General features: G+C 37.6%; 1 protein-coding gene across 3 annotated transcripts in view; it reads left to right on the top strand.

Annotated features, from left to right (window-relative positions):
- LOC135746786 (serine/threonine-protein kinase N1-like) overlaps positions 1-23214 on the top strand; it is a 56651-nt gene extending 33437 nt beyond the window's left edge. For all 3 annotated transcript variants that reach the window (XM_065265485.2, XM_065265484.2, XM_065265483.2), the window contains 21 exons: positions 114-414; positions 2980-3128; positions 3474-3594; positions 7704-7849; positions 7938-8151; positions 8242-8436; positions 8519-8628; positions 11451-11594; positions 11765-11840; positions 12255-12384; positions 12474-12561; positions 14733-14815; positions 14911-14986; positions 15078-15169; positions 15434-15610; positions 17630-17692; positions 17811-17887; positions 18635-18777; positions 18985-19092; positions 19209-19289; positions 19516-23214. In XM_065265485.2, coding sequence (XP_065121557.1) covers positions 114-414; positions 2980-3128; positions 3474-3594; positions 7704-7849; positions 7938-8151; positions 8242-8436; positions 8519-8628; positions 11451-11594; positions 11765-11840; positions 12255-12384; positions 12474-12561; positions 14733-14815; positions 14911-14986; positions 15078-15169; positions 15434-15610; positions 17630-17692; positions 17811-17887; positions 18635-18777; positions 18985-19092; positions 19209-19289; positions 19516-19719 — 2778 coding nt within the window. In that variant the 3' untranslated portion in view covers positions 19720-23214. The remainder of the gene's footprint in view (positions 1-113; positions 415-2979; positions 3129-3473; positions 3595-7703; positions 7850-7937; positions 8152-8241; positions 8437-8518; positions 8629-11450; positions 11595-11764; positions 11841-12254; positions 12385-12473; positions 12562-14732; positions 14816-14910; positions 14987-15077; positions 15170-15433; positions 15611-17629; positions 17693-17810; positions 17888-18634; positions 18778-18984; positions 19093-19208; positions 19290-19515) is intronic.
- Positions 23215-23523: the final 309 nt, after the last annotated feature.

Here is a 23523-nt window from a genome sequence, read left to right as displayed (position 1 = left end):
ATGAGATGCCAAGTGTTTATTTAAAGAATTTCTGACCTGATTGTTTGTGACATCCTAACAGAAATTCAGTTAAGGCTGGGACTTATATCAAAACTTCATCTTTCTGTTCTCAGAGTGATCCCGGTGGGTTGTCGGTTCTTGAACAGCTGGGCTTGGACCTCAGCTCGGATTTCTCTGACTCCAGCGTACAGCAGCGATTGGATGAACAGAGGGAGCGAATTCGTAGAGAAATTCGAAAGGAGCTGAAGATTAAAGAAGGAGCGGAGAATCTCCGCAGAGCCACTACCGATAAACGTAATGCTCAGCAGGTGGAGAGTCAGTTGCGGAGCTCCAATCGACGCCTGGAGTCGCTCCACGCCCAGCTGCAGGAACTTGATGCTCATATCGTTGTCAAAGGCACTGATGAATCACGCGGTAAGTGGGCAAAAACTACAATGTAGCTGCGATATAATAAATATGTGTAGTAAGTACACGAGTCCACAGTATAGCCTAACCATCCCATAACCCTAAAGCTAGAAGTAAAGTCATATTTTAAAGGAACAGTATGTAGGATTGTGGCCAAAACTGGTATTGCAATCACAAAACTTGTGGCTAAAACTGGTACTGCAACCACACAACTGGTGTCCAATACACAAAATGACAACATAAACATCAGTTGAGGGCTGCAACTCCACTTTTTAAATGATAATATCCTGGCCACACCACTTTTGTCAGTGAGATAAGGATTTGAAATGAAAATGATTTCTTAATGTCTAGTGACATAACAGGGCCATTTTATGATTAATTGATATACATTTCTTACATAATGTTCCTTTAACGCAGGGTCCACAGTGTCATCAGAATCAAATTTCGTCGTCAAAATTGTACGCACGCACTGTATGCGCACCGCAGCAGGTCGCGCATGCACGTTTAGGAGAATGTAGTATGTAGCCCAAAATATACATTTGCATGTTGTCGCAATGCGCATGCGTTTGGGTGATTCTTGCGAAATTTGACTTATGATGTGTCATGAAACATTTTGATAAAAAAGATAAATGCAGAGTATCAAAATAAGAAGCATACAGTTACAAACATTTCTATTTCAAATGACATCAGACAAACGAACATTTTCATTACCGTAATGTGTCCATGACTGGATTTGGGTTCTTTTACATGGAAATATTTATAATTAAAAAATCTAAAAAATAAAAAGCTTCAGTGCATGTTATACTATAAACATTTTCCAGTAAAGAAACATGTGGTATTTGGTGATCATTGGTAAATGTAAAGACAATAAGAAGGAATTTAAATGTGTTCAATACCAATTTTCTCATCCTCCGCAACAATTTTCAATCATTGTTTAAGCCCTCAAGGAACTAACATTTTAAAAAAAAAACTATTGTCGAAAGGGACATAATTGACTGTGACACTTAAGATAGCTACAAGTTAAGCAGTTCTTATTTTTTCTCTCCAGATAAAAGTTGAAATTTTGTTTGTCATAGTACCTAGACAACTTTTTAGTTCTCATTACCGAAACAAGAGTTTGTAAATGTGTATATTTATTAATATAATATCATGTTGTGGTAATGATAATTTTTGATAATGATAATCTAAATAATTCTATAGGAAGTATTTTTAATTCCTTTAAAAATAGTGGTTATAGTAAGTTCAGACCTTAACTCTTTCACCGCCAGCGTTTCTAAAAAAAAGTTGCCAGCCAGCGCCAGCGTTTTTCATGATTTTTATTAAAGTTTAATGCCTTCCAGAAAATTTTCTTCTTTAAATATATAAACATACAATATACCAAATGATAGAACAGACCCTTTGCTTTAAAAATAAAAAAAGTTTCATCCTACCTTCAGTGGTTCTTTTGTAATCAGCTTTTGAATATGGGTAGGTTTCTGCAAAAACACCACATTTTGAGCAAAAAGCAGAGATAATTCCATTTTTGTGACGGGCTTTTCATAGAGATCCCATTCAGAGCGATCTTTAAAACAGACACGGACATGCAGCCGCTTGCCATAGGGCAATACTTCCGGGTTTAAAAAGTTGCGACCATCTGGTGGATAATAGCGGTATTGCGGAAAGACGGAAAATCTTGTCATTGGCAGGGAAGTGTTTTCTCTTGATTGACGAGATATCTCGTCAATGGCGGCGAAAGATTTAATCTTATATGTGCAAAAAATTTAATTGGCTTCAAGGGCTTTTAAAAATTCTGATGCTGGACACCTTCTAAATCTGGATTTCGTGAGAATCACCCGTCTGTGTACACGTACAAGTCAAATAAACTGTGCTCCGCAAGGCTGTGTGTTCGACTGTATGCATATGTTCACATACACTTAAAAAACTGACTATATTCTGGGATTTAGTAAACAGTATAATCTGACATACATACACACAACCCTAACCTAACATGAACATCATCAAAAGTGGGCAAGTCATCTAAGTTAAATGCAGCTTTCCTGGAATATACTAAATGGTTTTGCAACCAATTTACATAAAATTAGTTTTGTGTGTTTCATGAATGAGACCTGCTGTTTTATAGTGTATTAACCAAATCTTAATAGCTTTTAACCAAGCTTGCGAGATTTTAAAAATGCACAAAACTATTGATTGGGCTAAACATTTTAGAGCAGATCTGATTTACAGATCCATAAAGTGGATACAAATCCATTATTCCAATGCACATAAATATTTAATCCCAACGAGAACATTTCTGTTTAAAGGCTCGGATATAAATTATTGATAGCTGAAATATTAATTTTGTCTTTTTGGATTTTCACATTTTTAAGTCTCAATCTAGAAAGAAATCCCACAGCAATACATATTCACACCAATATCACAGAATACCATTTACACTTATTTTCGAGGAGCTACTGCTACTAAATCCAAACTTTAGCTATTACAGTAATAGATCTGATTTCATGTCACCACTAAAGGTTCATTACTGCCCACAGGGAGGTGTGTTAACCTAACCCATACATACTCTTTTACTTCCAGATGATGCACCTCATTCTCCGGGTGCAGAGAGCAGGTCGTCGGCGCATATGGACCGAATTGCCGCCCTGGAAAGGCAGCTAAACATTGAGCTCAAAGTCAAACAAGGCGCTGAAAACATGATCCCTATCTATGCCAATGGCTCTACCAAGGTTTGTTCACAAACATGCTCGGATGTTAACTGAATTATTTTTAAATGTGTTTAAATCTGCACTTTTTGCTGTACAGTTAAATATGTTTATATGAAATGATGATGCTTTAGTGTCATTCTCCATCCCGCATTTGTAGTTTCATCCAAAACTCATTACAGTGCATTCTACTTGCGTTTTCTGGAAAGGAAACACGTGATGTTTACTGTATATTTTACCCAGAGGCAAGTACTTTAGGAACTTGTTCTGACTTAAAAATGCTATCTTGGTAGGGTGCCTGCTAGGTGTTTTGAACAAAGCAACAAACGGTCCATCAAAATGTAGTGATGTATGTGTGTATGGTCACAGGATAAGAAGATGTTGCAGACAGCTCAGCAGATGCTACAGGACAGCAAGACTAAGATCGACATCATCCGCATGCAGATCCGGAAAGCAATGCAGGCCAACGAATACAACGATGATACACAGGGTACGGACCAGCGTGTTTGTGCGTGTGTTCACTGTGTTATTGCTTTTAGAGTCCAGTTTCATAGACAAGCCGAGTGATAAACAGATCAATAACCACCCAGATCCCAGAGGATAAACGGTGTGTGCTTGCAGGGTGTGCTGTAAAGGGGGACACACCCAATCAAAAAACAAAAAAAAACAAGACGAACAACCTGCATGTGGGAAACCCTCATACTGTATGTTAGAGTTCACAAACATTGTAATTGCTGTTTTTATTCAGAAATGAAATCCCACGAATCAGTTGTAGTATTTATGGGAAATATCTGTATGACATAATGCATCTGTTGAGATTCTTAAAGGGATAGTTCACCCAAAAATAAAATTCAACACTCTCATGTTGTTACAAACCTGTATACATTTTTAATGAACAAGAATGGAAGATATTTTGAGAAATGTCTGTAACTTCCCTCATCCTTTGAAGTCATTTTACGTTATGACAGCATCTTTCATAAACCAGAGACAGTATTATATGACCCAGGCCAACTAGCCAACATACATTCTTTATAGTATTGAATAAACACACGCATACACTTTTGATGTGTATGGACACACACACACATACACACACTACCCAAGGGTCTATTTCTAAATTACGTTACAGGCAGGGAGTTACTGGCATTCGTTTCTATACCTTATTTGGACCCAGTACGTCTCCACAGTCAATGCTTTTCACTCTCCATTTTATCCAAAATGATTACCAATGTATTTAAGTTATAGTATATGTGCATTAGAGTAAGAGTAGGTGCATTTCCTAAGCATCGAACCCATGACCTTGGCATTACTGGGGTGATTCTCAACTAGAGCTAACAAAAGTCTTTTTTCTCCCTCATTGTCCGTAGACGGTTTTATCAGACGCATGCATGTTGCCGCGGTTATGCGTCTGGACAGAAGTTAACTTCCGGTCTGTGCTTGTTTATCGGTCTGGCTAGTGACTAAACTGACCTGAAACACATACCTTGTGGAAAATAACAATGTTTTGCTTTCCAAAACATGAAGGGAGACAGTGAGCCGGATCACCGCTGTGCAAGATTTTAAGGATCTGAAGCTAACATTGTATACATAAATTTTAGTAATAGTAACATTATCTCAGTGTAAGGTAATTTACTGGTTATTTATTTTGCTTGTTATCAGAAATAATCTTACTCTTAAAGTCCTGTTCTTTCTGTGTTTTTGAAGCGTTAAATGTGTTTACAGTGCGCAATATAACATGTGTTCATGTTACACGTGTAAAAAACGCTGTTTTTTTACATAATTTATTTACTTGTCTCTATAGTGCTGTTTTCACTGTCCTCAAATGGCCGGATGTCTTCCTTGTTGTATGAAGTCCCTCCTTCAGAAATACGTAATGAGTTCTGATTGTGTAGTTTGTTTAGTGTGTTGTGATTTGACAGCAGCTTAGCTTAGCATTGCTGTTTGAGCTTAGCTGGCAATTGACGTATTCCTGTTGGCGGAGTTTGTCAAAAACTCTTATATTGATGTAATTTAACCGGGAAGAAAAGGGGTTTAGTCCAAATCATCCGTTCGTTGTAGGCTTTGAAAGGGGAATTCTGTTAAAGAAAATATATCGTCTGGCAGTAAACTTTTAGCTTTATTATTTTACAGGTATTATTTATGCTCTAACAGCAACATTACACACTAACTAGGGTTTGAAAAAATGGGATCAGGAAGAAGTGTGACCTTTGAAGGACTTCTTGTTATTGATTCTTTGCGGAAGTCTACAAGAAGTTAAGTTTGGTCTACAGAAGCCATTTGTTTATGTTGTTACCGTCTGAAATCGTTTATAGATATCTCTGTTTTAGCATTCTTTAAATTTCCTTTAATACATTTAATGTTTATACGACAGCAATAAAGTAAAAAAATCTGAAAAGTTTTTCCTTTGTGTTTATGAAAAATGTAGCATACAAACGACAATGGCGTCAAAAAAACGTTGTTTAACTCTTCCCCCCCAGCGTTTAAAAAAAAAGTTGCCAGCCAGCGCCAGAATTTTTCATGATTTTCACAAAAGTTTAATGCCTTCCAGAAAATGTTCTTCTTTAAATATATAAACAAACAATATATCAAATGAAAGAACAGACCCTCTGCTTTCAAACAAAAATCGGTTTCATCCTACCTTCATTAGTTCAGCAAAAAGCTGAGATAAATCCTATTTTGTGAAGGACTTTTGATAGAGATCAGATGCAGAGCAATCTTTAAAACATACACAGAGTTCTTCTATTTCACGTGAGGTGCTACTTTCAGGTTGTATAAGTTGCGGAAGTTGGATAATAGCGGTATTGCTGAAAGCCGGAATATCTCGTCAATGGCGGCGAAAGACCCGCGAAGATTACTTAGTCTGTATGCTATGCCAGTAGGGCTGTTATCTTGTATCTTGTAAAGCACTACAAGCCTCCGCACATACGCATTCTTCTATAGAGCGATAAAAAAAACAGTCAAGCTGGTGAAAGCATCAAGCAGTTTTGTTTAGACAAGTTTAGTGACCCTGTAATATATCAAAATTTTGTAAACTTTCCTGAAAAAGCGTTAATAAACTCAAGCACAAACAAATCTATCGGCCGCCATTGTTGTTTTGGTAATACCAAAGATATTTCATCCAAGGTGCGTCACTCCTATTGCTACAAATGGGGGAGATAACAAATATAAATATGACCACTTTAGCAAAGGAAGTCCCACCTTCCACTAAAAGAGCCAATCGTCAAATGTTAAAGAATGACATCCTCTGAAGTGGGGCTCTGTTCAGACTCATTTGTTTTTTGCGAGAGTCCCTGCCGATTGTTTGCGCATGCGCAGGATCCGACAGGTCTTGCTTTAGCAACACCAGGAGGCGCTGCAAAGCTGGCTTTGATGCGACTTCCTTAAAAAATGCCTTTGGGGTGAATTAACACATGCGCATGATGTCACTATTATCACATATACGCATTTACACTTAGACGACAAAGCATTGTTATCAAAAAATGTTTCAAGAACTTTCTAGTTATGTCTTTTTTTAAGTAGTATTCCATCTTAAAAATGTAAAGGTGAATTGTGCTTTTTGACCAGAACTAACATCATCATCATTTCTTTTTTGCCATAGTCAGACTTGGATAGATTTATAGTCCCAACTCATGCCATTGGTTGAACCATATAAGTTTTACATTTCTGCTTTTAAAAGTTTCACCAAAATCAAGAGATTTATCAACATTATTTTCTGTGGTTATCAAGATAGCAATAGAATCCAGGATGCATCCGCTCCGGTACGGACGTGCCCCGGAGTCTATTGCTATGATATGCTACTGATAGAGTATCAAAAAATGTACTTTACCCGTAATATTCCTTTCCTGAAACACTACTATTTCAGCACTAGGAAGAATATATGGCATATCTTTGTTAAACAACCCTTAGTCTTATCTTTAATTTTGAGAAGTGCTTTTAAACCACTCTGAACATTCACATCAGGGACTTTCAGTCTATTGACCGGTGTGTTCAGGACAGCCTGTATTTCTGTCAGAACTAACCAGATGAATATAAATGTTTACGTGAAACCTGGAACACCATGTCAATGTTTTAATGGTTCGACAGAATAGCATAACACCAAAAGCATCTTAATCTTTCCGTTTTTAATCCCTAATAATCCTCTTATTTGCGGGGAGCGTAGAAGACCTTATTTTTTATTTTAATATCTACAATCAACTCCCCCGGTTTGCATAAGTATTATAATTATTATATGGACGCTCGCTGTTCTGATCCAAAATCATCTCTCATCCTCTCATCATAGATGCTTTTATGATGGCCTCATTTGGCCTCTTAAAGTAACAGTCCACCCAAAATAGAAAACTTTCCAAAGCCCTTTGCCACAAAAGGGCACATGAACAATCTTTACGTATGTCTTTTCCTTATAACAACTCTTTAGACAGACCACGTCTTTAACTAAATGTGTAATTATTCTATATGCTGTTTTTGATGACCCAGTAAAATGCTTGCAAGACTATTCAGATAAATGGCAAAAAAGAGTGATGAATATTGTGGTTGACAGAAGTTCATATAGAAAGATATATACATTATGATATTAATAGCTCAATGTGTGTGTGTTTTCAGAAAAGCCTGACCCGTGTGGTATGGAGCTACGGATCGAGGAGCTCCGGCATCATTACCGCGTGGAGCATGCTGTTGCTGAGGGAGCAAAAAATGTCCTTCGACTCCTGGGAGCTGGGAAAGTACAAGACAAGAAAGCCATGTCAGAGGTCAAACAATATAAAATTTGCCTATATGCTTAGGTACAGACAGTGATTTTTATCGTTCACTTATATCGTGTTTATCGTCTCACCTCAGGCTCAGTGTCGTCTGAGCGAGTCGTCTCAGAGGTTGGATCTTTTGAGAGATTCACTGGACCGGCGGTTAGCGGAACTTCCGGAGGATCATCCCAAAGCCTCCGTGATTAAAGAGGAACTGGTTTTAGCCTCCTCTCCGGCATTCAGCTCACGCCACAGCGCCCCCTACGTGCACAACCAGTACAGCACCCTCTCCAAACCCTCTCCACTTACTGGTATGCAATATCACATACAGATCTATGTTCACATTACGAATGATCAGATTTAGGCCTGTATATATTTTATGCGTGTGTATGTGTGTGCAGGCACGCTTCAGGTGATCCTGTTTGGCTGCACGGGCGTGCTGGAAACTGTTCCCGGTCGTGTCCGAGGCAGCCAGGTCGTGTTGCCGTATTACAGTCCTGGAGAGGGGCGTTCCTTCATGCGGAGCGGAAAAGGCTTGTACAGTCGCAGCGGCAGTGTTAGTGGAAAAACGCCCACCAAAACTGATGATCATTCCTGTGAGTGTGTGTGTGTGTATAGGATGTGGTTTGTCATGTAAATAAAACTGGATCATTTTAAAAGTTTTGTGTGTTTTTGCAGCGGAGGTGAGTGCAGTACTAAAGCTGGATAACTCAGTAGTGGGTCAGACAGCATGGAAAAGTGTTGGAGAGCAGAGCTGGGATCAGACTTTCACCATCGAGCTGGAGAGAGTGAGTTTACATTTGTGTTAATAGCAGATTAACACCGATTAGAGGTTCAGTGTCTTTATTTAAGGCTGTTGTCAATAGGCTGTAATTATTAAATCTCTCTTAAAGCTCTCTATAAACAGTTTGCATGTGCAAGATCACAACATGACCAGTGACTGGAGATTCTAGTATAGAGAATCTATAGAAGAGGCCCACTGGCACCGAGGATGTTAATTATAGGGGTGTTTTTTTCAGATGGGTTTAGGATAAGCCAGGATTAGGCCTTAGTTATATTAAGACATTATAATTTTATGATAACAAAAACATTACTTGAGGATCATGAGACAAAACAGTGGCAGTGATATGACCATACGTGCCATTTTTCCGGTTTGGGTCCAGGCCAGGATTTTGGGTGCATCGACATTGGTCGATCGCATTCGTCATCGAGGTTTATTATTTTAGGTTCTTATCAAAATAAAATCAACCATTTTTCAAGGAAAGAATGAAACTATCATGATTACATGTCTTGTTTTTAACTGAAATGATGTATGCGGTCGACAAATACGTCTTCCGGAAGACGCACACGAAATCCTGGCCAGGACGTATGACACGTACGATCACCCTTAGTAATATGTTTTAAGATATATCAGTGTAAACTGTGGCCTTATACACTTTGCAAACTTTCAGAAGTGACAACCGCATTTAAATATGGGAGTGAATCCCCTAAATGTTTGTACAGAACAAGACTCGCTCACGAAAATGTGATGATTGACACACAGGTAATCATGCCAACGTTCTGCCATCTTGCATGGTTATCATTCACAGCTTTGACCAAAATATTATTACAGCGTTATGTTTTACAATAAACCTCCGTTTTGGCGTTGATTGTTTTACGCATTTGTGAGGTTGTTCTCTCAGCGCTGTCTTGCAGTGTTGCCAGGTCCTCCTCTTTTTTTATACTTAGTACTTAAACATCGTTGCCGCTCTTTGTCTCTTGAAGCGATTAAGTTTTTGGTGTTATTAAAGTGAGAAGGTCTTAGAGGTAAAGCATTTGGATTTATTTTGGTTTATTATTGGATTTTTCTTGTTTGCTGTTTTTTTTGTGCAAGATCTGGCAACACTAGTAAGCAAACGCGCATACAGAAGAAGTTTTCCTCTTTTAGGAAAACTTTTTTTTTCAGAAGAGCAACCTGTCATGTCCATGGAGCACGTTAATATACTTTATTAATAACTAGTTGTTCAGTTCTGTTCTGTACACACTACGCAGAGTTTCTGTAAATGCGGTTGCCATCACCTGCATTTTGCGGCAGTTATTTGGTTGTAGAATGCGGTTTTCAGTCCTGTAAATTATTGAAGTGTGCAGAAAAGGATTAAGCACTAAAGGTGAAGTAACAACCAAATTTATATGCAGTGTGCACAATGCCTGTTTTCATTTAAGACAGGCATTTTAGTGTAGGTCTAGGCTTAAGCCCTGTTTGGAAAACTCTCCTAAAGTTTGAAAAAAAAATAATAATAATTTAAGAAAATAGCCTTAGTCAGACCTATATGATTTAAAGATAAAGATACATAAAAATGCTGTTTTTTCTACATGACGTAACGATTAAACAAATATAAAACCATTACAACTTGCGGATTTGACCTGTGAAGCTGCATCGCGCAAGCTCAGAATAAAGTTAACATTATCGCCTGTTGGTATGGACAATAATATAAGTAAGAGTTAACATACTGTACAGTCAGCCGGTTGTTAGCGCAGAATAAATCCCGGCAGGATGATCCGGACCCCCTCGTTGCGAGGCCACATAAGTAAATACACAAAATTAGTGGTGTAAGAAAATGTCAATACATGTGAGTATTGTGATATTTTGTTTCCCGATACGGCGTCTGTTCCCAAAATTGCGATATCTATAGTTTTTAAAATTATACAATTTACATGGCAGTTGTTAATTTTTTAATGGCAGTTATCTCTGAACTTAATCTGTACTAGTTTAGGGATGTGCTACAAATTTGTTTTCCTAAGGTGGTGTGTTCTTAATGACAGCTTTCCTATAATTATATCATACAAATATATATCCAAAAATAGGAAATATCTCAATATGCTGTCTTGGTAATTAACGTACGGAATAATTGACGATGGGCCATTGAATTATAAAAAAATAATGCACACCCAAGGTGCAATTATTTTCTTATAATTCAAAGGACCGGAGTCAATTATTCCTCTTATACCACAGTTACCACAAACATTGATCTGGTGCCTTTCTTAAGACATTTAAAAGGTTAGGTGTGCCGTTTACAGAAAAATAATCAACACCCATGGAACATTTCTCAGCCAATCAGAATAAAGCATTCAACAGACCTGTGGTAAAAATAATAATAATAATAATTAAATAATGAATATTTATATTAAATTCATTTGAAAGTACTAAATTGCACCTGATAAAGGGATAGTTCACCCAAAAATTTAAATTCTGTCATCATTTACTCATCCTCATTTTGTTACAAACCTGTATAAATTTCTTTGTTCTGATGAACACAAAGGAAGATATCTTGAAAAATGTTTGTAACCAAACCGTTCGTTTACTTCAATAGAAGAAAAAAATACTATGGAAGTAAATGTGGTCCACGAACGGTTTGGTAAATGATGACAGAATTTTCATTTTTGGTTGAAATTTCCCTTTAAGATGATTTTTAAGGTGATAAATATTATGTAATGTATATAATAATTATTGTTATCTTTATAGTTACCGTTATTGGTGTGAATGGACCTAAACTGTAGTATAAATACACACTTTCTGATACTTATTTTTTATTGTAATTGTTTATATTTATGAGTGTCTATGTTTCTATAGTCCAGAGAGATGGAGATTGCGGTATACTGGAGAGACTACCGTTCGCTGTGTGCGTTGAAGTTTCTTAAACTTGAGGATTTTTTGGACAACCAGAAACACCAAGTGCAACTGGAGCTTGAACCTCAAGGAGTGCTATTGGCCGAGGTATGTGCACGTTAATGTTTTTTTATACACATAAGGGTATCTGCATCGGCAGGAATCACTAATGCTTGTAGAGTTTGCTTTGTAAACTTACAATCAATAGCATATACAAAATTTTGTCAGCACTGGCCCCAATGGAAATGTTTATGTGATACGCTATCTGTGTGCATCAGGTCACATTCTTTAACCCTGTGATCGAGAGGGTTCCTCGACTGAAACGACAGAAGAAAGTTTTCTCCAAACAACAGGGTAAGAGACAGATTGAGGTCTGTGCACAGTAAATAAGATCATCTATCAGATGTGACCCTGCCTGGGAAATCCATGCTAAAGTTTCATAATCTAATTGTGAGATTAGGAGCATTAAATGAGTTCAAAACATTGATTTCAATTTTTTGACATGGTCTTACTTAGTCAATATTAAAGATATCAAGGGTATTTTTTACAGAATGTTCTTTACATTATATTGGAAGGCAGGTTTTATGTTAAAAAAAAACAGTAGATCATAAAAAGTGACTTTAGCTTGATTTTTATATGTAGGGTTACAAATGTGAACACATGTACTTGTACTTTAGCAAGATGAAAAAGTAATCTTTTCATTTCAGTCATATTATTTCATCAAAATGACTGAATGCTGAAATGTATTGGGGTTTTGGTCGTGTGCAGGTAAAGCGTTCCTGCGAGCACGACAGATGAATGTTGACATCGGCACGTGGGTGAGATTACTGAGGAACGCTATACCGACTGGCAACAACACGGGAACATACAGCCCTCACGCACAAACCGTACAGACAGGGTAAAACATATACACACTGTACAAACCAGTTAATGTACATACATTATAAAGGCAAGAGATAAAAGATACCCTTTGTTTGTGTGTTATAGAGAGATATCGGTGGAGAAGTTGAGTTTAGACAATGACACGCCTATGAAGGTGGATATCCGGCGAGACGTGACAGATGTGCAAACTCCGGTGAGAGACAAAAAAGAGACACAGCCAAATCTCCCATGTCACTGTAACTCCTCCTTTGTCTGTAATCCCTCCTGTCATTCTGTAATCTCTTTTCTTTCTGTCCAACTAATTTCTCGACTCTCTGTAACTCCTCCCCAGTCTCTGAAACTCCTCCTTTCTCTTGTAACTCCGCCTTTCTATATGTAACTCCGCCTTTCCTAAACTTCCTATTTACATTTAAAGGGATAGTTCACTGATATTTTTTTATTTTGTCTTCATTTATTCACCCTCAAGTTGTCACAAACCTGTATGAATTTCTTTGCTCTGATAAACACAAAGGAAGACATTTAAAAAAAAAAAAAAAACATTTCCTGCTATGAATGTCAATGGTGCCCCAGATCTGCTTGGTTACAAACTTTTTAAAATATCTTTATTTGTGTTCAGCGGAACAAAGACATTTATACAGGTTTAGAATAACATGAGGTAATGATGTATGAAGTTATATATTTATATACTTTTAAATCCTAGCAGGAATTTAACTCATTCCCCGCCAGCCATTTTTTGAAAAGTTGCCCACAAGCATTTTTTTTGTTATTTTCACAAAAGTTTCACAAAATGCCTTCCAGAAAAATGTTCTTATATAAATATATAAACATACAAATATATCAATTAAAAGAACAGACCCTCTGCTTTCAAACAAACAACAAACAAACAAACAAACAAAACGGTTTCATCCTATCTATATTTTTTTCTCTGCTTATAAACTCTTAAATATGTTTTTTTTTATACAATTTTTTAGCAAAAAGCTGAAATAATTGCATTTTTGTGAAGGAATTTGTTAGAGATCAGATTCAGAACAATTATCAAAACATACATAGAGTTTAAAATTAGTAAATAACGTTTTGGCTTCATTTTTTTCATAAAGTGGGTAAGAGCGGCATCTAGTGGATAATCGCAGTATTACAAATTAACATAAAAAAATTTCAGAAACACTTTTTTATGCAAATATTTTCTCTTAATTGATGAGATAACTCGTCAATGGCGGGGAAAGAGTTAATTAAATTTAATTACTAGAAGCGGTAGTGCCAAATTATCTCATTTATTTTAATGGAAGACACAAGTGACAGTGAACTGGGCATATCCAACGACGCAAGAAAGTTGAGAAAGGTTTACCCCAATGGGAATGAAGTCAGTGACGTCACGTCATCATCTCTTGTCAGCTACTGCTGTGGACAACAGCAGTGATGTTAAAATTGTTATTACAACAACCAGAATTAGGAACGATTAATAACGACTACATAGAAAGAGACAAAGTCAATTTGTGTGGAACCTCTCCTCTCATTCTGTAACTCCTCCCCTTTCTTTGTAACTCCTACTTTTTATATAACCCCTCCCCTTTTTTCTCTACCACTTCTTCTAATACGTTTTACAGGGTTCCCACGGTCCTTGGATCCTTGAGAGTTTGGAAACTGGGGGAAAAAATTTAAGGCCCTGGGAAGTTTTTGAAAATATACATACATAGATACAGGTCATTGAAAGTGCTGGAATCTATTTTATGCAAGAAGTTCTCTGGAAAAAAATCCATATTATTCCCTGTGTAGTGTTGGATAATATCATAAAAATTCTAGACTTTAAGCACACGTGCTAAACTGTTCGCTTTAAATGCTTATATCTTCTGTATGCGAATGTTGATTCATACCAAAATGCTTTTTTGCATAGTTATGTTTGACACATGAAAACGTCTCTGGTTACGTATGTAACTGTTGTTCCCTGAGAAGGGAACGAGACGCTGCGTCTCCCTTGCCATACTTCCTGCATCCCTGTAACGCCGTCTTTGGCAATATTTCAGATAGCGATATACTTCCTAGCTCCCGCCTCACCCTGTCTTTGTCGTTAAGCCTCACCATTGGTTGAATTTGATATACACATTCAGACGCACTTACCCCTGGAGGCGTCCCCAAAGTGTCACCGCAGTGACGCAGCACGAGTTCCCTCAAAAGGGAACTGTAACAATGTATCTTAAAAGGTAACACGATGTAACCTTGCTCTCACTTGAAATGTGTCCCCACATTTAGTCCTTGAATTTGAGGGTATTGGACCTGGAAAGTCCTTGAAAGGTCCTTGAATTTGAAGTTAATTAAGGTGTGGGAACCCTGGTTTTAACTCCTTCCTCTCTCTTTTCCTTGACACAGGAAAGACAACCAGCCACCGAACCCGTCTCATCACCCGACCCCACCACACCCGAAAGACCGAACAGAACTCATTCACTCTCCAGGTACACACACATGCACACATTTTGCACAGTGTCCTCTTATACACAACAGTTTTGTCGATGAGTTTGTAAGTATTTGTATGTTTGTTTGTGTGCAGTAAACAGAAGACAACGCCTCTGAGCCTACAGGATTTCCGGCTGATCGCTGTTCTTGGCAGAGGCCATTTTGGCAAGGTGATCTTCAGACTCCCGTGTCTTTTTAACCCCTCACACCTCTTTTCATCCATGTCTCTCTTTCTTATGACATCGTATGTGCATCTTTCAGGTGCTGCTGGCAGAGTATAAGAAGTCAGGCAGCATGTATGCTATTAAAGCTCTGAAGAAGGGAGATATTGTGGCCAGAGATGAAGTAGAAAGGTAAACAAAAAGGCATGGAGATTAACTAATAAGTGATGATTAATAAACAGAAATAAAGGGGAGATTAACATCTTCTGACATCACAAGGGAGCCACATTTTTCAATTAGCTATTTTTTCACATGCTTGCAGAGAATGGTTTACCAAAACTAAGTAACTGGGTTGATCTTTTTCACATTTTCTAGGTTGATAGAAGCACTGGGGACCCAATTATTGCACTCAAACATGAAAAAAGAACTCAATCTCTCTCTCTGTCTTTTCCTCAGTTTGATGTGTGAGAAGCGCATTTTCGAGACTGTGAACAGTGTGCACCATCCCTTCCTCGTCAACCTGTTCGCGTGCTTCCAGACTCCCGAGCACGTGTGTTTTGTGATGGAGTACACGGCCGGAGGAGATCTGATGATGCACATACACGCAGATGTCTTCAACGAGCCACGCGCTGTGTATGCTGCTTTTTTTATATGCTGTATACAGTAACATGCAAAATAAATGAATTGAAAAAGTGCAGAAGAAATAGTGTAGAGTCGGCTGCTCAATATTTTCAAATAAACACTGACAGGGTGATAAAGTCTTGAATCCACTTAAAAGGTGTTTATTCGTAATACTTCTTAAAGGCGGGGTGCATGATTTTTGAAAAACACTTTGGAAAAGGGAGTCGGGCTGAGTACCAAAACACACTTGTAGCCAATCAGCAGTAAGGGCCGTGTCCACTAACCAACATCATTGCCTGGGTTGAGTATGTGTGGGGCGGGTCTATCAAAAGAAGGTCCAGATTCTATTGGGGTAGGGGCGTGTTTGTTTAGGTGATTTCAAATATCAACTTTGGCTTTCAGAGATCATGCACCCCGCCTTAAAAATCACAGTGAAACAGAAGTAGCATTTGTCTTATTTTCCCCATCGTGACGTATATCGGACTAAAACGGCTTTTGAAATAAGAAAAATGGTAAGGCGGTAGAATTGATTGGATCGTTGGAAGTTGGGTCATGTTGCTATTTGCTAATCGCTCTTGGGCAGCCATACCTCCTGACTGGAAGTAAAGAGAGATTGTTTTGTGGAGGGGGACTATTTGCATTTTTGATTATAATTTACAGATTATAAGGGCATATTAATTTTTTAAAAATGATGAATCTCACAGATAAGGCATTTGTTTAAAATACCACAATATTAAAAAAATTATAATAATTTCTGTTTAATTGTGACTTTAATAAATATGTTAAAGTCGCTATGAAACGGAAGTGGCGATTGCCTTCTTTCCCCGTGGTGACGTATATCAGAATTTATTACACGGCTCTCTGGAATGCTTGATTCTGATTGGTCAGTTGAGACATTTGCAGGTTCGTTCTTTTCAAATAATAACCGCTCCAAAATAATAACGCATAGCCGGACTACTTGCACGAGTAAAATCGCTCAGCGCCAATAAAGATCAATAAAGATTACTGTCTGTTTGGCGCCATCTTGTGACAAACACTCGACAACCACGACAAGACACAGACAGCTTACTGAGACTGAACTTGACAAAATAGAGCATGACAGCTACGAAGCCAACACACAAAAAAATACAGAATGGGCATTAAAACTTCTCAAAGACTGGCTAAAAGAGAAAAAAAATGGAGACAGACAAGTATGAAGCAGAGGATCTTAATAAGGTATTACGATCATTTTATGCATCTGTGCAAAGTTTCACGGAAGGATAAAAATGTTAATTTAAAACAAATATGCCAATAAAATGTTTCAAATTCATATTCATGTCCAGTTTTTTTTCTTATGTGGCAAGTAGCCGTGTAATAAGCGGGATAATGTAGAGGCAGCCGGTAGTTATTGGGAAATAAGCCCCTTCAGTGTGATACAAGACCCTCCGCTTCGCGTCGGGTCCTGATCACACTGTCGGGGCTTATTTCCCAATAACTACCGGCTGCCTCTACATTATCCCTTACGAAACGGCTTCTGAAGTGAAATAAAGGCAGGGCTGGATTTGAATTTGTCAATCGAGATCTGATTGGTTTGTTTGAAGTTGGGTCGTGTTGCTAATTGTTAATCGGTGCGATCTTCTCCCGGACTCCGCCCACCTGCCATACCATGTGACCAAAAGAGAGAGAGGTCGTTTTGAGGAGGGGACGAGATATGAGTTTTTGATTAAAGATTATGAGGGCACATGAATTTAAAAAAAAATAATGAAGCACATATACAAGTCATTTGTAAAAAATACCACAATATTCCAAAACAAATTATAGTTTTTAATTTCAATTTCATTGCGACTTTAATAAATAAACATTAATTGTTGATATTTTTTAAGTATTTGAGATTATTGTGACGTTAAATTTACTAAGTGTAATTGACTGGGACCACAGTTAAAACCATATATGAACCATTATGTTCGTATTTGGCCACAACTGACCAATCAGAATCAAGTATTTTACATGTTAATATGTTTTTACTAATCTTATTTTTTGTGTGTATTTCAGGTTTTATGCCGCTTGTGTGGTTTTAGGACTTCAGTTTTTACACGACAACAAGATTGTGTACCGGTGAGCATCATGTAAAGAGTTGTGTGCACATGATTTTCTTTTGTGTGTAATAAAGGTCTCAAATGTGTAGTGTTTATAGTTCAGAAACGACTGAAATAACTTTTTGTTTCTCTTTCAGAGATCTGAAGTTGGACAATTTGTTGCTCGACACAGACGGTTATGTGAAGATCGCTGACTTTGGGTTGTGTAAAGAAGGTAATGACTGCCTTTTTTTTTCTTTTTAAAGGGACACTCCACTTTTTTGGAAAATATGCTAATTTTCCAGCTCCCCTAGAGTTAAACATTTGATTCTTACTGTTTTGGAATCCGTTGAGCTGATCTCCGGGTCTGGTGCTAGCACTTTTAGCATAGCTTAGCACAATCCATTGAATCTGTTTAGATCATTAGCATCACGCAAAAAAATAACCAGAGAGTTTCGATATTTTTCCTGTTACGTACTGCTCGAAAATAGTCCCCTTGGTTACTTTCAATAGCAGGGGACTATTTTCGGCCAGTGCGTAATATCACTACGCCTGCTGCAGCCATGGTACATCAGCAAAGTCCTTGAGTATTACGCCAGTTTGAGAGTATAGTTCCTAACCATATCTTCCTAGAAAATCACAACTTTTAATTTTTCGTCGGTCTTAGTACACGATGTAACTACAGAAGAGTCAAGTTTTAAATAGGAAAAATATCGAAACTCTGGTTATTTTTGAGCGGTCTAATCAGATTCAATGGATTATGCTAAGCTATGCTAAAAGTGCTAGCGCCAGACCCATAGATCAGCTGAATGGATTCCAAAACTGTAAAAATCAAATGTTTAACTCCAGGGGAGCTGGAAAATGAGCTTATTTTCAAATTAAAGTGGAATATCCCTTTAAGATAGTCATGTTGATCGCATGCTAATGATTTTTGAATTGTCTATTGATGTCCAATTTGATTTTGTGGTCTCTTCATCCTCAGGCATGGGGTTTGGGGACAGGACCAGTACGTTCTGTGGAACTCCAGAGTTTTTGGCTCCTGAGGTTTTAACAGATACGTCGTACACACGTGCAGTGGATTGGTGGGGGCTCGGAGTGCTTATATACGAGATGCTGGTGGGAGAGGTAAGGGAGACATTGACATTTTATTAACCAGACCTAATTCAGACCTTATTTTCAAGTGTTTTATCAGTGTGCCTTTTTTGGTTGACCAGCTTTTTTATTGGTCAAAACATGCAACGTCCATTCCAGTAGACGCAGGATGTGAAGGGGTTAAGATTAATTATAATATTTAAAAAATAATTGTGTTCAAACAAACTTGTCTTTTTCTAGTCACCGTTTCCTGGTGATGATGAAGAGGAGGTTTTCGACAGCATAGTGAACGATGAAGTTCGTTACCCACGATTCCTTTCATCAGAGGCCATTGGCATTATGAGGAGGGTAAATACGACACATATACATGCAGAAATAAGAAGTTATATTTAGTTATGTTTATCTGCATAGAAAAGTATGAAAAATAAAGCATTACATGGTGGCTGTATATTTTATTTAAACAGTTACTACGGAGAAATCCAGAAAGACGATTGGGTTCCAGCGAGAAAGACGCGGAGGATGTAAAGAAACAACCTTTCTTCAGGGTGAGAGTGATTTATTTTATCACATTGTTTTAAATTGATAGTTTAGTTAGGGTTTGTTTTCATTGTCTGACTAAATAGTGACAGAACCATGCAGTTTGGTGCCTGGAGGGCAACAGAATTTAGCTCCGCCCCTTTTCACAAGTTAAATAAGTCCTTAGGTGTACATAGCAGGGCTAAAACTAAAGTCTGCAGGAATAGATTTCAAACCCTCATATTTCTCTTTCAGAATATGAACTGGGAGGATCTTCTACTCCGTAAACTCCCTCCACCCTTCCTTCCCTCCATCAGAGGAAAAGAGGACATCAGCAACTTTGACGAAGAGTTCACGGCAGAAGCGCCGAACCTCACCCCACCGCGAGAACCCCGGGTGCTCTCACGCAAGGATCAGGACAGCTTTCGCGACTTTGACTACGTGTCTGACCTCTGCTGAGAGCTTCTTCACTGTGATGATAGCACTGTAGAGAGACAATGATGGGCTATGACTCTGTGACCTTAAGAGAGGCCAGTTTCGGTGTTTGGTTGTGTACGTTTTGTGCTGGACCTGTGAACACTGTGATGGGAAAGAGAGAATTGAAACAGGAGAAATGAGAAGAGGATAGACAGTGATGGGAAGATTTGCTTTTATGATTGTTTGTTTGTTGCCAGTTGGTTCAAAGGCATTTCAAAAAATATTTCAAATTATTGATTCGTCTTGTCATACAGGTCCACGGCCTTGAGTTCATACACTTTTGTAAGAAGTACATTACCTCTTGAAAGGTGATGTGAGGGCATATTAGAAAAACTTGAAGCAAATCAGTGGGGTTACAAAAAATACCTCGGAAATTTTGTTAAATAATTTGACCAAGAGCATGTTGGGAAGTGCGTTGACATTCTTAAAAATGGTTAAAAAAAAAGAGCACCGATATTAGCATCAATATTAAACATATCTGCCGATACCGATAGTTTGGTGGTTAACTAAATTCTGAAAATTATTATTTTTTTAATGTTATTCATACATTAACATTAAACTAGTGATGTTTCTTTACATTTTCTATACACAGAGCTCACTTTCTTAGATTTTGTTCTGTTTTGATTGACAGGATATATCGGCCATAACCATTAGTTTTTTTACTCGTTTTCATCATCCGATACCGATTATTTTACCGATATATCGGTGCATTTTTAGTAAAAAATAAGGTCTGAGTACTTAAAATTATCCACTACTTACATATACAGACTACTGGCTGTGTTATTTTATTCACAGTACAATGAATCTTTATGTTGAACACGTACGTTTACGTTGACCTTTAAGTTTACATTGAAATAGTTGCTATGTTTTAGCTGTCAAATTTCGAGGGATTTTAAAAGCTTTTATTAAAAAAATTATAATCAATCGATTAACTAAAAACCATTGTGCAAATAGTTTAAAAGCTAATTCACACTGATCCAATGAACGCCAATGGACCATGGTTACTGTAGTACTATGGGACCCAGGTTTGATTCCCAGTCAGGAAACGTGACTTTTGGTGCAGTCATGACCTGATAGTTAGAAAGTCAGGCTTGTTACCCGAAGGTCACCGGTTCGATTCTCACAGACGTCAGGTAGAGACTGAGCTGTCCTTGATCAAGGCATCTTATCCCCAAATCCTTCCTGGGCGCTGCATTGATAGCTGTCCAATGCTCTGTGTATATGCGTGTGGTTACGACTTGCAGAGGCCACATTCTGAGTATGGGTAACCATTGTTAATAAAAAAAACATAGTTAAAGGGACACTCCACTTTTTGAAATAGGCTTATTTTCCAGCTCCCCTATAGTTAAACATTAGATTTTTACCGTTTTGGAATCCATTCAGTTGATCTCCGGTCTGGTGGTACCATTTTTAGCATAGCTTAGCATAATCCATTGAATCTGATTAGACCATTAGCATCGCGCTAATAAAATAACCAAAGAGTTTCAATATTTTTCCTATTTAAAACTTGACTCTTCTGTAGTTACATTGTGTACTAAGACTGACGGAAAATTAAAAGTTGTGATTTTCTAGGCAGATATGGCTAGGAACTATACTCTCATTCTGGCGTAATAATCAAGGACTTGCTGATGTAACATTGCTGCAGCAGGCGTAGTGATATTACGCACTGCCCGAAAATAGTCCCCCGCTATTGAAAGTAACCATTTTAGGGGAATGACAGTATAGTTACTAGCCATATCTGCCTAGATAATTTTCTGTGATCAGTGTAGCCCAATCTCTCCTAAATACTGTATATTTAGATATAAATGGGCAATGTTAAACCAGCAATTACATTTTTCTTCTGAAAAAGTAATGGTTTGGCAAATGTGAGTACCGTACCCTGACCAGGCGTAACAGCGAAGTGCAACGCTATATTGGTATTTAAAAACTCTATGATGTCATAACTGATAACTCCGCCCACAAAGAGATCTCATTCATGTGTTTTATCAATATTAAGGATCAAACATAGACAACAATATTTTAATGGTTTTGATTGATTATGTCACCAAAGAACCAACTGGCAAAAACTAAAAAAGTCTTTCTCCATCCAGCCTGGCTTTTTTAAAGTGATGTCCGCTCAAACCGAACATTGCTGCCTAAATAATCTGCATTGGACCGACCTGGACCTAGTAACCCGCAGTGTTAAAGAGACGTTTTCATGCATACACTGTGACATATCAGAAAAAAAGTGAGTTGCACCAAGAGCAGCGGTTAATTTATGCGTGACCAATGATGAATGTGCATTTGCTCTTAGTGGTTGAGGATTTAAACCTCTTTACAGTTATTTGTTTTGGGTTTGTCTATAAAACGCTTTTACATGTAACATGTACAACTAGCATATTGAAATTTAGGAGAAAAGCCCACTAACCAGCTAAGTCTCCACCCATTAAGTGCACTTTGAGGATGGATTTAAGAAGAACAGACTGACCTCTCATCTGGGGTTGGTTTGAACAAACTGCCTTAAATTAATGTTGGTCCTGTCTGCCCTGGTTTTTATCTATCCCAATCTTTTGATGTTAGCGATGGAGACAAACAGCAGAAAAGTTTCATCTTAATTGGAGAACTAAATTTAATTTTAATAATGCATTAATACGGTTGGTCAGCATCACTTTATGGTTACAGAAAAGAGAAATGCATTTATGTGATATGTAAAACTGGTGCATGTGGTGTCATGTGATAAAATTCAGACTGCCCTTCTGATCTATGGGAACGCTGATGTCCAATCATTGTTAAGAAAGTATATTGGCAAACATTTTGGTAAAGGGGTACACAAACACTTTCTGTTAAAAGACTCAGTTGCCTCAAACAACAGATGGTTGTCTGTATTTTAAAAGTTTTTTAATTCGTTTTATTTTTAGTTATCGGATTTGCAGTCTGTTATATATTGTAGTTACGAACTAAATGACCGACTAGTGACTGTTACAGTAAAAAAGCAGACTTGTGTGCTTGTTCTGGTTTTTAAACCCTTTATTACCTCAAAGCTGTTTTATGCCTTTCGTCAGTTTGTGAAGTTTATTGGACTGTTGGTTTAGAATGACCTCTCATTTTGAGGACAGAGACTAAAGAAACAGACCATCGTACCATATCTATTGAAGCTGATTTATCAATTGTTTTTCGCAAACATGCACATACACACTACACACACTGTGAAAAATTGTGTAGCAAAATTGCGGCCACCAATTATACACCCCAAACACAAAGTACAATATTTGCAAAGGAACTGCGATCTCTTGCTATAAAAAAAAACAAATGTTATCCTTCTTTTCCTGAAAAGAGCAGAGTAACGCAAGTCCTGTGAGATTATACAGTTCATCAAAGCTATTACCTGATTTGTATTTATAAAAATGTTGTTGAAATTGTTTGTGTTTTGTATGTCAGTCTCGAATTGTTCATTTGACTACACCCTTTAGAAATTAAAAATAAACAATGATATTCTGAGGACCAGAAGTTCTTTAGTTATTGCAAGAGCTCAATGCAGGTGGTTTTAATGAGTGGCGTTGTGTTTCCCTCAACATCCGCTAGAGGGCAGTGAGTGGCGCTGTTTTTCTTTGCTTAATCCTTGATGTAAATGTTAAAAGGCTGATAAAATAAATGAAAGGCAAAGGTATAAAAAATATTTAACAGGACATTAATGAGCAGACATTCATTTGGTAACTGGAAAATGAGGGAAAATTTAGTATTTTGCCTTAGGAGCCAACGACAAGCAGAGGATGCAACATTATGTTTACAGGATAAATGCTGAAGCCA

Source organism: Paramisgurnus dabryanus, chromosome 4 (assembly GCF_030506205.2).
Source record: "Paramisgurnus dabryanus chromosome 4, PD_genome_1.1, whole genome shotgun sequence".
NCBI classification, from domain to species: domain Eukaryota; kingdom Metazoa; phylum Chordata; class Actinopteri; order Cypriniformes; family Cobitidae; genus Paramisgurnus; species Paramisgurnus dabryanus.
This window is presented reverse-complemented; position numbering and strand designations above follow the sequence as displayed.